General features: G+C 33.2%; 1 protein-coding gene across 2 annotated transcripts in view; it reads right to left on the bottom strand.

The window, feature by feature from the left end:
* Positions 1 to 15306, bottom strand: part of RFX3 (regulatory factor X3) — a 53883-nt gene that overhangs the window by 23709 nt on the left and 14868 nt on the right. The window contains exons 3-5 of one of the 2 annotated variants that reach the window (XM_008921640.4): positions 13370 to 13628; positions 4511 to 4585; positions 312 to 493 (exon numbers count right to left, since the gene is read on the bottom strand). In XM_008921640.4, the coding sequence (XP_008919888.1) occupies positions 312 to 493; positions 4511 to 4585; positions 13370 to 13628 (516 nt within the window). The remainder of the gene's footprint in view (positions 1 to 311; positions 494 to 4510; positions 4586 to 13369; positions 13629 to 15306) is intronic. The other variant, XM_008921643.4, reaches the window with a different exon arrangement.

Genomic DNA, 15306 nt, shown 5'->3' with positions numbered 1-15306 from the left:
CAACTTATCTGGTTATGGATGGACAGTATTCTTAGTGATTTCCAAATAGCTAGCTATGTTATATTTGTGATGCTAAAAATCTGCAGTGTAGTTACCAAAAAGTAAACACATAAACTGTCAAACCCAGAAGAAAAATAAAACTATAAAGCATCTCAAAAATGCATAAAACTGTTTAACATTAAGAAATAGAACTGATAGAAAAACACTGTAATATTTAAATGCAGGTTTTGTTTATTCTTTTCCCTAGCAGGCAGGTTTCTTACTGATTACATATATTTTCTATTATAATTCCAGATTTCAATAACACAAACCTAGTTCCAAGTCTTCTGGTCCGCAGTCCCATAAAGATTGACCGTATGAGTTTTCCAAAGGAGGCAGCATTGACTGGATCCAGTTTGTGTTCCTGACAATGCCGTAAGTAATGGTTGTAAAGGGTACTTCTTGGAAGGCTCACTCCTTCTGCAGTTTCATAGTTGTCTAAAAGCCACTGAAGCTATATCACATACAAAACAGAAAAAAGATTTTTTATTATACACTTTATTAAAAATACCGTAGCCGTGCAACATTAACTTCTGACAGTCCTGGAACCACTCTTCAGGTCTATTAAACAATTACTTCCTTCTTCAGAGAGTCCTTAAAAGGTTAGCTATACCATAGTGCTATAGGATCTTCAGATTACCAGGGAATAGCAGAACTCATTGCACTCGTGAACTCAGGTAAGTTCCCATTTCCTAAAATATTTTTGATTCAGTACCACACATCAATACTTGCTAAAAGTATCTATGCTTCGGAGACAAACTGTTAGTACCACAAAAAAATAAAGTAACCATGAACGTAATTCACATAAACTGCAGAAAACAAACTCCTTGGACTAATAATAGGTAATTAATGTATTTGTAAACCTGGAATATCGTACTGTTTCTCGTTGCCTGTTATTAAAAAAAAAACATAAGAAAAAAGCTACTGCATTTAAGTCAAAGAGCAACCTAGGTAACATTGTAAATAACTGGTACATCTATAAATTATTAAGGGTACCAACCCTTTCAGATATAGCCTGCTTGCCTTTGACTGCCAAGAGGAACAGAATGAGTTTCTTGGAAAAACAGTAATCTTTTCATGTAATTGTGGTAGGTAATTAAATACATGCAAGAAGAGACTTTATATAATATCACTGGGTGTTCTAAGTAGAGCACACTCATAAAACACCTCTAGCTGTTGCTAATATACAAAAAAAAGTGAAAAGGACAATTTAATACTCCTAGATTTAATATTACAGGAAAATGACAAAATAGATCAAAACCAATAAAGTTTGAGAATGCATTTAAATTCCACTGCTTCAGTTTTCTGATAACATTTTCCTTTTTTTTCCCAGTACTTGTCATGGTTTTAGATCCCTGAAATTTTCTAAGCTCTAGAAAAATACAGAAGTAAGATGCAAATGCTTCCAACATGTAAAATTTTTAGCTCAGTTTGCAGGTAATTTTGCATTTCAAATAAACAAAATTAAAAAGCAGTTAATCATCAGTTATCATACCATTATTTTATGTTTGAACATTCAAAAGTGCTTCCAAACTGAGCATCTGTCCTTTTGAAATAAAGCTGAAGAAAAAGTATAATTGACTTTTGTCTAGGTGTATTAAACTTATCTCACTAATGATCTGACATAATCCTGTCTAGACTTAGAAACAAAGGTAATTATATCTTTCAATGGTTGCAATCGATCTATATTTGAAATCTGTTATTTCATCTATATTTCTATTAATACATTTATATAACATTTGTCATATATTATTACATCTAAAATTTAATCAGAACAGACATGGAATGTGAAGTATTTCTGTTTTCCCTAAAGGGAAAACCTCTGTCAATCCCAAAAGACTGACTAACAAAAAATAACTATTTTGCAATTAAGTTCTGTATGTAGCATTGAAGATATTTTCACCAGATGGTTTCTAACCTAGTATTAATCACTTCAAGTGCACTTCATTAATTATATGAATTTCTAACAGATGTTATTTCAAACATAACTTGCATTATTCAACACACAAAAAAACTAAATCAAAAGTTAAGTGCAATATAAGAACTTTTGCTTGAGAGGCATTACTTAGTAGCAAGGGTTTGAAATTACTACTTGATGGATTAAAGCCTGGAAAAAATGCAGTTAATTCATGATTTTAAAAGAAAATTTTCTTCAAGTATTATTGTAAACAATTTTTTAAAGAACCCAAACATTTTTCTACCAAATTCAAATATAATTCTAAAATTGTTCAGGTTTGAATCATGGCTTTTAAATTTACTAAATAAACTGACTATACTGTATAGGTAGGATGGGGCAAGGTATGAAATATTTACAGAGCCAGAACTGTTAAATTGAGTGCAACTTCAACTAGGCTGCAATGTTCATAAAACACTGAACTATCAATTAATTAAATAAGTCGATCTCATGCAGAAATAAATCAAGAAAGAAAAGAAAAGAGAGGAGAAATGACAAATTCCTTAAAATGAGCACTCATGTATTTAGGAAAAAAAATTCTATAAAACCTCATTGAGGTATCATAGGAGGAGGATTGACATTTCAATCCCGAAAATAAAATTTCCCCACAAATTAATTTATCATTAGCAAAGTGCAAGTTAATTAAACACAAAATGTAGAATTCTACTTTTAAAATCTATTATGCCAATTATTTTAATAAATGCCAAACCAAACCATTAGAAGTCAAAATCAAGAAAAGGTTAAAGAGACAAAGACTAAAACTACACTAAAATTTCCTCCATGTTGTCCCTGAGTTTAAAGACAATAAGCATTGTTTTTAAAACAGCCAAAACATGATTACACTTGATCTAGATCTAAAACTTCTTTCAAAATGACCAAAAACTAGGAAATACTTATTGCCATAAAAATATGCACAAAGGTTTGTTTTTTGGGTTTTTTTCCCCCATAGAGTCAAAGACACATCCCAATCAAAATAACTTTGAAAAAGCTTCACATTCAAGAAAGAAATATCATGATAAGTCTTAATGGTTGGATGCAAATCTCATTATTAGAAACACATTGTGAATAGTGCCTAGAACTAAAAATGAGTGAAACACAGTTTACTGAGGCACTGCAGCTTATCTTGTAATTTTTCGTGGTTTTATGCCAAGACTATGGTCTTCATAACAGGCTTACACACAAACTTATCAAAACTCCTAGTGTTCCAAGTCTTAATGCAGATTTCTAAAACTATGCCTAAAAAAGGTATGTTATTTTAAAAATGACATTTAAACAATGATTTTGATATTGTCTGTCTATTATTATTTTGACACTGTCTTATCTTCAAAACAATTATTTTGTAAACACACAAGGTGGAATCTAAAAGTATATACTCTGTATACAGTGTTCCAATTTTACATTTTCTAAAGAAATAAAAAATTTGCCTATATTTTCCACAAAACGTTTCTAGTTTTGACTTTGACATAACCAGACCCCTAGAGAAACAAAAAACCCCCAAACCTGCTAAAACATACGTTTTTAATTTGATTTCTGAGGGACAGTCTCTACCATCATATTCTACATTAAGACTGCAAACTAAATTTAAATTTATTCTGTCAAACAATAAAGGAATTTGAATTTACATAGTAAGTAAAGCTGAGAAGGAAAAAAGTAGTAAGATGAATAGAAAGCAATCAACATGGCAAAAAATACAAAATGCAAACCCATAAATATCAACAGAAAAAAAAACATTTTAGGAAAGACTAACAACTTAAAAATTAATTTTATTATTTATATAATAAGTTTTAAATTAACTTTGGGCCTTTTTCCTTTATTTTAACATTACACATCACTATAAAGATACTTATCACTATATTTGGAGGTCATTTTTTTCCCAAATATCTTTTAGCTTTGTTTATGGAAATTCTTAGCTGTAAGACTTGCAGAGTAAGAATAAAGTAAAAGGCAGATGAACAAGCCATTTCTGTGTACTTCAAATTAAGGCAGTGTTTTCAATTTTTACCAGGTCATTGTAAAGATCTTCAGGATTCTTATGTAAATAAATTCATAATAAACTCTCTAGTCAGAACAAATGAAAAAACATCCAGAAATAACTTAAATATATAATTTAGGTGTGCTGTTTGTTCCTTCTCTTCCCTCTTCGCGTGCCCCAAAATTAGTATAGGATACACAGATCTTACTTTGCAGACAACTTTATTTAAAATGGCAAAAGCCAGCTACTTTAGAATTAATTGAACCTTAGCTTGACATTTACACTACAACCTGCAGAACAGTTAAATGTGTTAACTTGTCTTAACATAGGTGTAGAGCATAGGAAACAGGTAACACTCTGCTATATATCATAAAGACATTTAATCTGACAAAATAAAGCCATGGGAGGTGTAGTAGAAGATTACAAGCAACTAAGATGGGAAGATTAAGAGCAAAAAGTAGTAATAAAATAAAACAAACATTTAGAGGCAGGCTAAGCATGCAGAACAAGCAAGAGAGAGTGTATGTGAAGAAGAGACAACTTACATGGCTGTTGAGAAGAGAGCTTCTGTGAGTGGACAGACCATCAGACTTTTGCAGTGTCTCAATCGCCATTTCAATCTGATAATAGATGTCATTAAAAAAAGGACTCAAGACGGGATAGTAAAAAAGCCTGATCAGAGAAGTTTTGACAGACTGCTAACAGATCAATAGAAATGCCTACTTTATTCCTGGTTAGGGCATATATTCTACTAAAAGGCCTCATTCCAGAGTCCCAGTGAAGACAAACCTCTTCAAGGAGGTCAGAAAGTCATTTTGCTCACATATACTGCAGGATCATAGCCTCAATGTCCATTTTACCTTCCAAGCTACTCAGAATGAGCTCAAAGGAGTAGAATTATTGGTGAGCTGCACTGAAACAAAAATAACCCTGACTGAACAAAAATATCAGTAATAAAGTAAAAATAAAAATTAAAAAAAAATCCCTAAACAATTTTAAGAAAGGCCTCCATATGTGTTCCCTTCAATTAAATCAGGAAAAGACATGCAGAGTTTGCAATAGGAATTGAATTAGAAACAGAACTTTAACTCTCTGAAATCACAGAATCAAATCCCAAACCAAAGTAATTCAATAGGTTTTACACCATTAACTTCACTGGGACAGGACATCAACCCTTACTGCTGCCAGCACCCTCTGAATATTCCCAGCTGTCAAAGTAAATGGAAAGTCAGGAGTTATATAGACTGCAGGATCCAGCTTTTGGAAAAGCAGATTTGTTCACAATAATTTTGCTTTTTAAAAGGAAAAGAAAATACAGTACAACTAAAATACAAAATAGAATTTCTTCAAATGCAAATGTACAAATATTCTCACACCCATTCCCTTTCTCTTCTTTTTTAGTAACAACAGATATTTTGATTTTTATCAGTTTGGTAACAACAACATTAAAGAAAAAATAAGAACCTAAGTGCAATTTAACTGGGGGCTAGAAGAGCAAAAACAACAATGAAAATGACAGCGACAATGTGATGCACAGTAAGAAAAGGCATACAGTTAATTAGCTACATTAAATGGCCAAAGTGAAAGCAATGGAAACCACCACTATACTTTTTAAAAACAATTATAATTCTCTGTGTAGACATTTTTAATGAACCCTCTCTATCCTCCTTCAAATATCCAAAATTTTAGTGAAATAATTTATCCATATTGCCTGAACTCTCTGTATAGCAGGAAATTACCTGAAAAATACTATAGCTGGTATTTGATTTTACCATACATATAAAACTAGCTTCTTTTTTTACAGGGCAACTGAGAAGTATTTTATCGTAATAATGTAAGGAGTCTTTTCTTTTAACTGTTTAATATTAGCTTTGCAAGTTTGGTTTTTTTGAAGTACATTATTAAAAATACGCAGTTATTATGAAGAAAACTTACTCAGAAATAATGCTTTTTCTTTAAATAATCTGACTTCTTCACTTACTTGCTTCAACAGAAACTACTATGAGGTCAAAGTATTCAATCACACAGGAAAGATCAAATTCTAAAAGCATGCCACATGATAAAAACTACAAGTTGAAAAGATCATCATAGTAAGGTCAACTTGCTATGTGCTGTAGCCACAGTATTTCCCTTCCTAACATAATGCTAAAATCCAACAATGAAGACCATACAGACATTCAAATCCTAAATCTGAATGTTAGGTTACTTGTTCCACAACTCTCAATCCACAGCAGTACTGTACACCGAGGTTACACTGCCTGGTGCTCATTCCCACTACTGCACAACTCTCATTTCGTTGCTGCAACTTCTGGTCTTGTTTGTTCAGAGAACCAGTCTGTTAAAAAGAAGTAACTGCACTTAAAAAGTAAAGTGGCATTACAGACAACACTCTTTCCTCACTGCCATATTGATTCCATGGGTTTTGGTGCTAACCTTCCATCTTTTTGATGGGTTTTTTTGTTATTTGAGAAATTTTTGTTGTTGGAATTTCTTTTAGTAGATTTCACCAGTATGGCCATTGAAGACAATGAATCTCTGTTTACTTTTACTGCATAATGTAAGCCAAGCAGTACTGGTTACCACTAAAACATGTTAATTACTTTAATATATGTGATCTATGTTTAAAATGAGTCTTCATCATATTTTAGTAGGACAAGCTTAAAGAGAAATTATTCTCACTACCAATTATTTTTTTATCATTTCTAGTCTAAATTTTGATAAAATGAACTTTAACCTTTATCTGACAGATACATATCTCTTTACTGAAAGAAACTCTCTTCCTAGGTAGGTTATACAATCGCTTCTTAACTATTTTTGAGCATATAATATGATTGATTTGAAGACAGATTTTCTAGACACTAAATCATTCACTTGTCCTTTCTGAAAACTTGCAGCTACCTCTTAGTTTACTTTATTGGTGTCCCACAGGGCTCAATTCTAGGGCCAGTTCTGTTCATACTTTTATCAATGATCTGAATACAGGAGTTGAATGCACCATTAGTAAGTTTGCTGACAAGACCAAACTGTAAGGTGCTGTTGACTCTCTTGCTGGACAAGAGTTCTTGCAGAGGGGTCTGGATAGAGTGGAGCACTGGGCAATCACCAATGACATGAAAGTGACAAGTCGAAATGCACCTGGGATTGAGAAGGGCCAGGCACAAATCTAAATTGGGACAAGTGTATCTGGAGAGTAACCTTCAAGAGAGGGCTTTGGGGTCCTGATCAGAAGCAGGCCCTGTAGCAGCAGTAGTGTGTCCTAGAAGCAGCAGATAGTCTGCAGGTACCTAAGGCATGCATACTGACTATTTAATATAGCATGTTCTCTAGAGATTAAAAAAGAATATATTGAGTCAACCTAGAGAGAAATACACACCTGAGTCATAGACTGGAGAAACAAAAAATGCTTGGAGTTAAGTCAGATTACCTTCTCCTTCTCAAATTTTCAAATGAAACATTGATGCCCAGGTCCCAAGGAACCAGGTCTAAGGGACCTTGACATGGTTGAGGTTGGCTGACACAAACCTCATGAAGTTCAACAAAGCAAAGGTCCTACACCTGGATTATGGCAGTCCCAGGCAACACTTAGAGGTTAGGCAGAGAAGTGACTGAGAGCAGCCCTGCAGAGAAAGACTTGTAAGAGTGATAGTTGACAATAAAACTCAACATGAATTGTCCATTGCACTCACAGCCCAGAAAGCCAACGAAATCCTGGGCTGCATCAAAAGGAGTGTGGCCAACAGGTCAAAGGAGGTGATTCTGCCCCTCTACTCTGCTCTTGTGAGACCCCACCTGGAGTGCTTTGTCCAGGTCTGTGGCCCCCACAATAAGAAGGGCATAGCATTGTTGAAGGAGGGCCATGAAGTTGGTAAGAGGACTAGAATGCCTCCCCTACGAAGACAGGCTGAGAAAGTTGGGGCTGTTCAGCCTGGAGAAGAGAAGGTTGCATGGAGACCTCATAGCAACCTTCCAGTGTTTGAAGGCAGTCTACAGGGAAGCTGGAGAGGGACTCTTCATCAGGAACTGCAGTGATAGGACAAGGAGTAATGGGTAAAAATTTAAAGAGGGGAAATTTAGGCTAGATATTAGCAAAAAATTCATTACTGTGAGGGTGGTGAGACAGTGGAACAGGTTGCTCAAGGACGTCGTGGTTGTCCCAATCCTGGCAGTGTTCAAGGCCAGGTTAGATAAGGCTTTGAGCAACCCTGGTCTAGTGCAAGGTGTCCCTGAACATGGCAGGGAGAGTTGGGACTAGATGATGTCATGGTTAATGACCAGTCAATGACCAGTAAGGTCCTTTTCAACCCTTAAAATTCTATGATTCTGTGTTTATTTTCTTTGCTATAAGTTCTCAAACATAGGGTCAAACTGACCAATTTACTATTTCTCTCCAGGATCATCCAGTTATTTGTATATTTCATATCCATTATACATATCTTTAAACATATTCTAAACTTTTTTACTCTGTGGTCATTTCCCCCATGTTTGGAAAATAAAAAGATTGCTTTTCAAGTTTATCGTAACAACTTTTAGAATATATACATTCCACCTAACACTGAAAAACACTTATAACACATCAGAGTTACACCAGAAAATCAAAATGGAGAAACTAAAGAGAAAGTTCAATTCAGATTCCTATTAAAAACAAATTTGAAAACGTTTATGGCATGACAGCCTTAGACAAAGGTAGAATGGCCATATTAGAACAAGTGTGTATTTAATAAGAAACAAAAAAATCCCTAGTCCTTTAGAAACATGATGCATCTATGCCACTGATAATCAGATTGTTATGAGAAGATCATGGTAAGTCTTCTGGCATCCAGCTGATAACATATTTTTAAATAAAAAGAATTAGCAGAAATTCTTCTCATGGATTCAAAGATACCTATTTTTAATATCTTATTAACATCTTATTAAAAATTATGTTTCTTAAAATCTTTTTAATTTGGTAATTGGAACGCTACATTGGAATAAACTGAGTTTCCAACAACTTGGTTTTTAGATACAAAAGTACTAGAATAAATACTAAACTGCCAAAACTGGAAACAACCTATAGTTGTTAGAGGGGTTTCACGCAGAAAACACACTAAAAGCCAATGAAGCCAGCCTGCATCATAAAAGAAACAGGGAGCATAGGCAGATAAAGCCAGAATGCAGTGAGGGTAGGTGAGGCTGACCTTAGCAGGGTCATTCCCCCTTTCCTCCACATTCCTTGTCTTGGGAAAAGGGCACAGCCTCAACGCAAGACTTTACAGTGGAGCAGCAAGGCACTCAAAGGGAGAAAGACATAAGTTATTTTGGTGACATTGCTACACTGAAACCTCTGCAAGAGAGAGGGAGAAGCAATGATGAAGATCCACAGCTCTGAAGGAGAAACCATAAGAGGAGTAAAAGCCTTGAATACAGAGGTGTATAAAGGGCCATGATCTATGAGCTATCTTTTTTTTTTCCCCACAAAAAATGTCACTGTGCTCAGCTGAAGAAATCATAAGTAAATATCTCGCTCAAATAACACGTCAGATCAAATGATCTAATAATCCCTTTAGTATAAAAATCTGTGCATCTTTGATTTGATCAGAAATGTTTTGTTTTATGCTGAGATGGATCCAGCTAAATGAAAATTACCGGAAAAGTTCTTTCTACAAAGAAAGAGATTAGTAAATAAAATCTCATCTCAACTGTTTTCCAAATGATAACCCCTCTGCCTTTAATGAAACATTTAAACATTTGTTAGTTTTTCTGAAAATAATTATAATACTTCCACTAAAATGCTATTATCAGGATATGATATTTCCACCTGGCCTTCTTACTTCTTCTTGTTGTTCTCTCTCCAATAGGTACAACACATTTTTGGCAGGTACCGTTCTTCTTTTAAAGCTAACAGCAACTTCGACACACTGTGCTTACTACCAGAACTAATAATTTTTGGTGATACATTACATCAATATTTTAATTTTGCTTTTATTTTCATGCACATTTAGATTTGCACTGAAATATGATGAATTTCTGTAACAGCATGACTGGAGACCTCCTATAGTTGGTGATGACTGACAAATGACAACTGTAAATTGAAGAACAGTTGTAAAGCTCACTTGAAAACAAGACTAATAGATGGGAGCCTCTTACTGACTGACAAGCATAACAACACATTTATTACTAGAAATTGTATGAATTTTTTAACCTTGTGATATTATGAAATATGTTGATTAGATCACCCTGTTTCATCACAAGAACACTCTTCAGATGTTTACATATGGGGAAAAAATTGGAAGGTGATTTATATTTCATTATTAACATGGCAATCCAATTTTCTGGAGAGTCTCTTAAATGTAGCTGCTCCTTCTTTAATGAGAGCTGCCAGTAAACCAGATGACTCTTTCGTCCAGCTTTCAACATGCAAATTCATTTCAAACAGACATCCAGCTAGGGTAAATCAGTTCTTGTTCAATGCAATCACAGTCTAGTCGTGACCAATCCGCATATACTCATATGAAAATGATCACTTTGGAAAGCTGTTTATCTACTCAGCATCTTATACAGAAGGTCTTGTAATCTAAATGCCTTTCTGTTTTAGTGAAAAAGTCCTTTCTGGCAGGTAGTTCAGAAGTAGTTTATTAGGTCAGCAAAGAATATAACAGGAAGAAGCAATGAAATCAATGGAAATGAAAAAAAAAAAAAAGCTAGCAAATATTCTTCACATATGCTAAGATAAACCACTACTGTATATATGTTGGAATAGTTTTAATAGTGCACAAGTCCTGATATTTTAGCTATAAAACCAGTGCTATTGCATGTCCTAGCTTAAGCAGGACAGTTTTCTATTGAAATATTAAATGACAAAAATTAAAATTAATTAAATACTACAAAATAATATATGCTTTTTATTAAACCTGAAGCAGAACTCAGAATTACATTAAACTATAATGAAAATAAAGTGAAAATAAACTTAAGGTAAAAAGTCTCTGAGTATCTTTTACTGAATTCTGGATAAACCAAACAGCATACCTGGTGAAAAGTAAATTAGAGTTTTAACTTAATTTATCTAAAAAAGAGTTAATAAAATTGACTTGTTTTATACATTTGACTTTTAACCTGAAACTGTTTTGTTTCTTTCTTTTAACTTATCAGAAAGAGATAATATCAATTATACGATTAATTTGCTTGTTATAGAATGTAATGGTTTGATCAGTGAGGGTGATAAACAACAAAAGAAAATGAAGTTACCAGTTGAAAAGAGTAAACAGAACTAGTACCTCTATAGCAAAATAAAGAGAACTTGTGATGACCACATGTATTAATAAATAAATTCTCATTAATTTCTCTATCATTTTTTTCCATATGAAAATTTTCCAAACTAATTCAAAATTTGGAAAATTTTTCTGCATATTATGCTATCAAATCAGTCTGGATAGAGGTTATTTTGATGATTTCAATAAATTCTCTATACGAGAATGAAAAAAGTTATGATGGTAAAGACCAAATGAGGATCACAAGTGAAACAAGTTCTACCTATCTGAAGTGCAATCAAATTAAAATATTACATAGCTCTATTTTACATAGTTTAATTACGCCCCCTAGTAAAATTACAACAGACTTGGTGCTTTAAAGTAAGTTTCAACTGAAGCTTTAGTGTTTCAATTAACTCTTGGATATTTCAGCTGAAACATACACACCAAACCTAAAATAGTAAAATCTAAGATCACTTTATGTCCCACTTCCTTAGCAAGAAATGTACTTCTAATATACTCTAATGTATCATACCTTCATAATACTATACAGAATAAATACCACCCTAAAAACCAGAAGAAACTATTTTAGTGTCAAAATGCAATTTAATAATTGTCATTTAATTAGAAGTATTTTTTTCTATTCTTAAAAATGAGTTGATAGAGCAGTACAGAACTTATCTTAAGAAACTAAACCAGGCTGTTTTATTGACCCATTAAGCAAGAAACAGATGTTGCTGAAGTCATGAACCTTAGATTTTGTTCAGTGTTGGCAACTTTTTAATTTTGGCAAAAAAATCAAAACGGTTTTTAATTTGCAAAATAGAGCATTGAGTTTTGATATTCAAGTCATTCTAGAATTTCCAATTTCAAAGTAAATCTACTACCCTTCACTTGTGTTTACTGAATACATTGAAGCCTCACTTGTTTTCACATTTAGTTAAGCATCTGAAATCTGAAAGAGGAATTATGCTTCTTTCAGAAACTCTGTTCCTCTATTAAAGTGATGTCAAATAAAGGCAAATGTTAATATGCATTATTTTTTGTAATTCAAATATAAAATTCTCTGTTGCTAGCTGAAAGCTCCCACTATGCTTTAGTGGGATATTATACTATTCATGAATTCATTTTTACAATTCTTGTTCTCAGAAAATAATACTGCATAGGTTTTTGGATGAAATAATAATTTCTTCCATAGTACAAGAACTTTGTATTTGTCCATATCAATCACCTTAAGAATCAAAATAGAGAGAATTTATCAGATCATCTAAATTATCCAGTGCTATTAGACTGGTTATTAAAATTAGGTCCCGTAATTTCATTGTCTTTTTGAATACTGGTGAATCTATATTATTAATGATGTTTTATCTCCTTTCTATACTTTTCAACTCTTGCTACCCTATGTTTCACAATTCTCTTCCCCATTACTTCCAAATCTCTAAATCCAGACCAGAATACCCAGAAGGATGAGGTAAAAGTACTCATTAGGGCTATGCAGCAAAGTTAGACATAGTATAAACATGTTTTCCTAACTGAAATATGGGCCGATTGAGTCAGCTCTTAAGGGAAGGATCTGTGCTTATGTTTATGTATCTGCAATATTATCTACCACAGTTATAACAGAGTGTATCTTCCCATAGCACTGTCAGACATCGTCACAATGAGCTTCTAATCTGGAACAGACTTTGGAGACATACCATAGATAAGTAAATGAAGTATTAAAATGTAGTATCTCAGAATTCTGAACATCTGGAAATATTTTGAAATAAGCTACCAAAACTATACTAATATCAGGCAAACAAACTGAAAAAACACAGGGAAGTTACAGATACTGATCTGTAGCTTACATTATTTAACACGTACATCTAACGTAGTTATCCTCAGCAACACTGTATTTTTCTTATGTTTTCAGAAAAATTAAAAATGTTAAAATTTAAGGTATGAAATGTAAATATTTGCAAGCTGTCAAGGGAAAGGTATGTCTTTAAGTTTTCATAGTATTCTTACTCCTGTATCTTAAACATATATAGTGCTTTTTTTACAAGAAGTACTATATAGTACTTATTCTGACAACATAATACTGCTATACATTTTGTCACAAAAACTGTGTCAGTCTGCAAGAACATCTGAGTGACTAAGAAACTAGTCTCAAAGGTTTTTGCATCAGTCTGAAATACTTACTGTCGCTGGGGAGGCCCGCGTTGTGTGAGTCACTGTGTGACCAGAATTTTCCATTGAATTCCCAATCAGATAGGTCCCTCCTGAGCTGCTGATGAGTTGTCCTCCCGTTACGCCCATCTGAATCCCTCCAGTGCCCACCATGCTGTGAGACGAGACCACTGTTGTCACCTGTGCAGAACTTCCTTGAGTATCAAAATAATTTCCCCCAGTGTTTTGAGTGTACATCTGGGTTTCTGTGTAAGGGTAAGTTGTTGATCGGCTTCAAGAAAAGAAAATAAAAGGAAAATAAGTTATTTGTATTTCATTTAGATGAGGGAAATGTTATAATTCTAGAAATACATTTACAATAGCTAAAACCAAATCAAATAAGATTGGCAAACAAGCCCTGCCTCCTCAGAGAATAACATTTAATCAAGTCAAAGCATTAAGTAATCAATTCAGTGTCAATGTTAAAGTATCCACTAAGTATCCACTAAGCATTACGGAAAAATTGTCATTCCTATGTGAAGAGGAAGAGAGAAGGGAAGTACAATAAAAATTGGAGATGGGCAGACAGAGCTCATCCAATTTATAAGCAATTTATAAAGCTTCATCTGTATCAACTTTTTTAAAATCTGACAAAACTTTGATTTTAGTCACATGTTATATATTTTGCATAAGGTGCAGGTTGGAAAATTACAGACAATTCATACAAATGCCAGCTAACAGAGTCCAATGTTCAAGAATCCTATGTTATCTATTGCTTTTAAATAGATTGAAGCTCTTGAATGAAGCTTGAAACTGAGTTCACTGGTGTTTTGGGAAATCCATTTATCTTTAAAGGGCAGATCAAAATTGGACATGAATTCAGGTTGTGATAAAAAACTGTATTTAAGAAATAAAACCTAAACAGAACTATAACTTGTAAAAAGGTCAAAAACATGAAAGAAGTTAAAAGATAAACAACAGTAACATTTTTAAAATCACTTTCAAGTGTGAAACATTTATATCTAATTAACCAGTTTACCCTAACAAACTATTCAGCTACTGAAAGCTTCTATCATGTTTCATGTTCTTATTTACTTATCTTGAATCATTACTCTTCATTTTATAATCTATTTATAATTTTTGAATGTGGATTTGTTCCCATGTATTAAATTTGATCTTTAAATCACTCTATTTCATAATTTTTAAGTAAATATCATTCATTATTTCAAAGACTGAGCTTTGTATCTTGGCAAGCATGACAACAGGTAAAAATCAGGCTGTTTACCCAATCATTAATTTTCTTATTTAAGCATAAAAATCTGTAACATTTCTTGCAATCGACAGGCAATACCATTTTGAAATTCAAAGTTCTCCATTAACACAGAGTTGCATATGCTGAGGTGCACTTAGTCCAAGTAAATGAATTTCAAAAGTATTAAGATTCGGAGAAAACAATCTCTGCCTAAGTCTCCAATTTGGTTAGTACAATCAAACAAACACAAAGTCCTGCAATGTCACGTAACTAAACAAGTTAAAAAAAAACAAACAAAAAACCAAAAACCAACCAAACAAAAAAACCCCCCAACAACCAAACACCAAAACCCCAGATACTTTTGTCCAGAAACACAAGAGGTGGAAGCAGCACCCATGTTTTATGCAGTAAGCTGGTAATTAATACACTTATCCAGGAACCTGAAGTCAGGCTTTTCTTCCCCTTTATCTGTACAATGTTTAGTTTTTTATCAATATATAGAAAAGGTCAAGGCATTTTGCTGGTTTTGGTTTGTTTTTGTTTTTTTTTTTTTAATTATGAAAGCTTACATAAGATGAATTAATTGATAAACAACAGAACCAGAGATGATGATTTCTTCTTCACCTTCAGAAAACCATTACTTTTAAATAACTGAAGAACGTATAGCACCTTATCAACAACCAGTCATAACTTCTGCTGTATTAATTATGGGCACAAC

The sequence above is a fragment of the Manacus vitellinus genome, unplaced genomic scaffold, assembly GCF_001715985.3.
Source record: "Manacus vitellinus isolate BGI_N305 unplaced genomic scaffold, ASM171598v3 scaffold_18_pilon, whole genome shotgun sequence".
Classification (NCBI taxonomy): Eukaryota; Metazoa; Chordata; class Aves; order Passeriformes; family Pipridae; genus Manacus; species Manacus vitellinus.
This window is presented reverse-complemented; position numbering and strand designations above follow the sequence as displayed.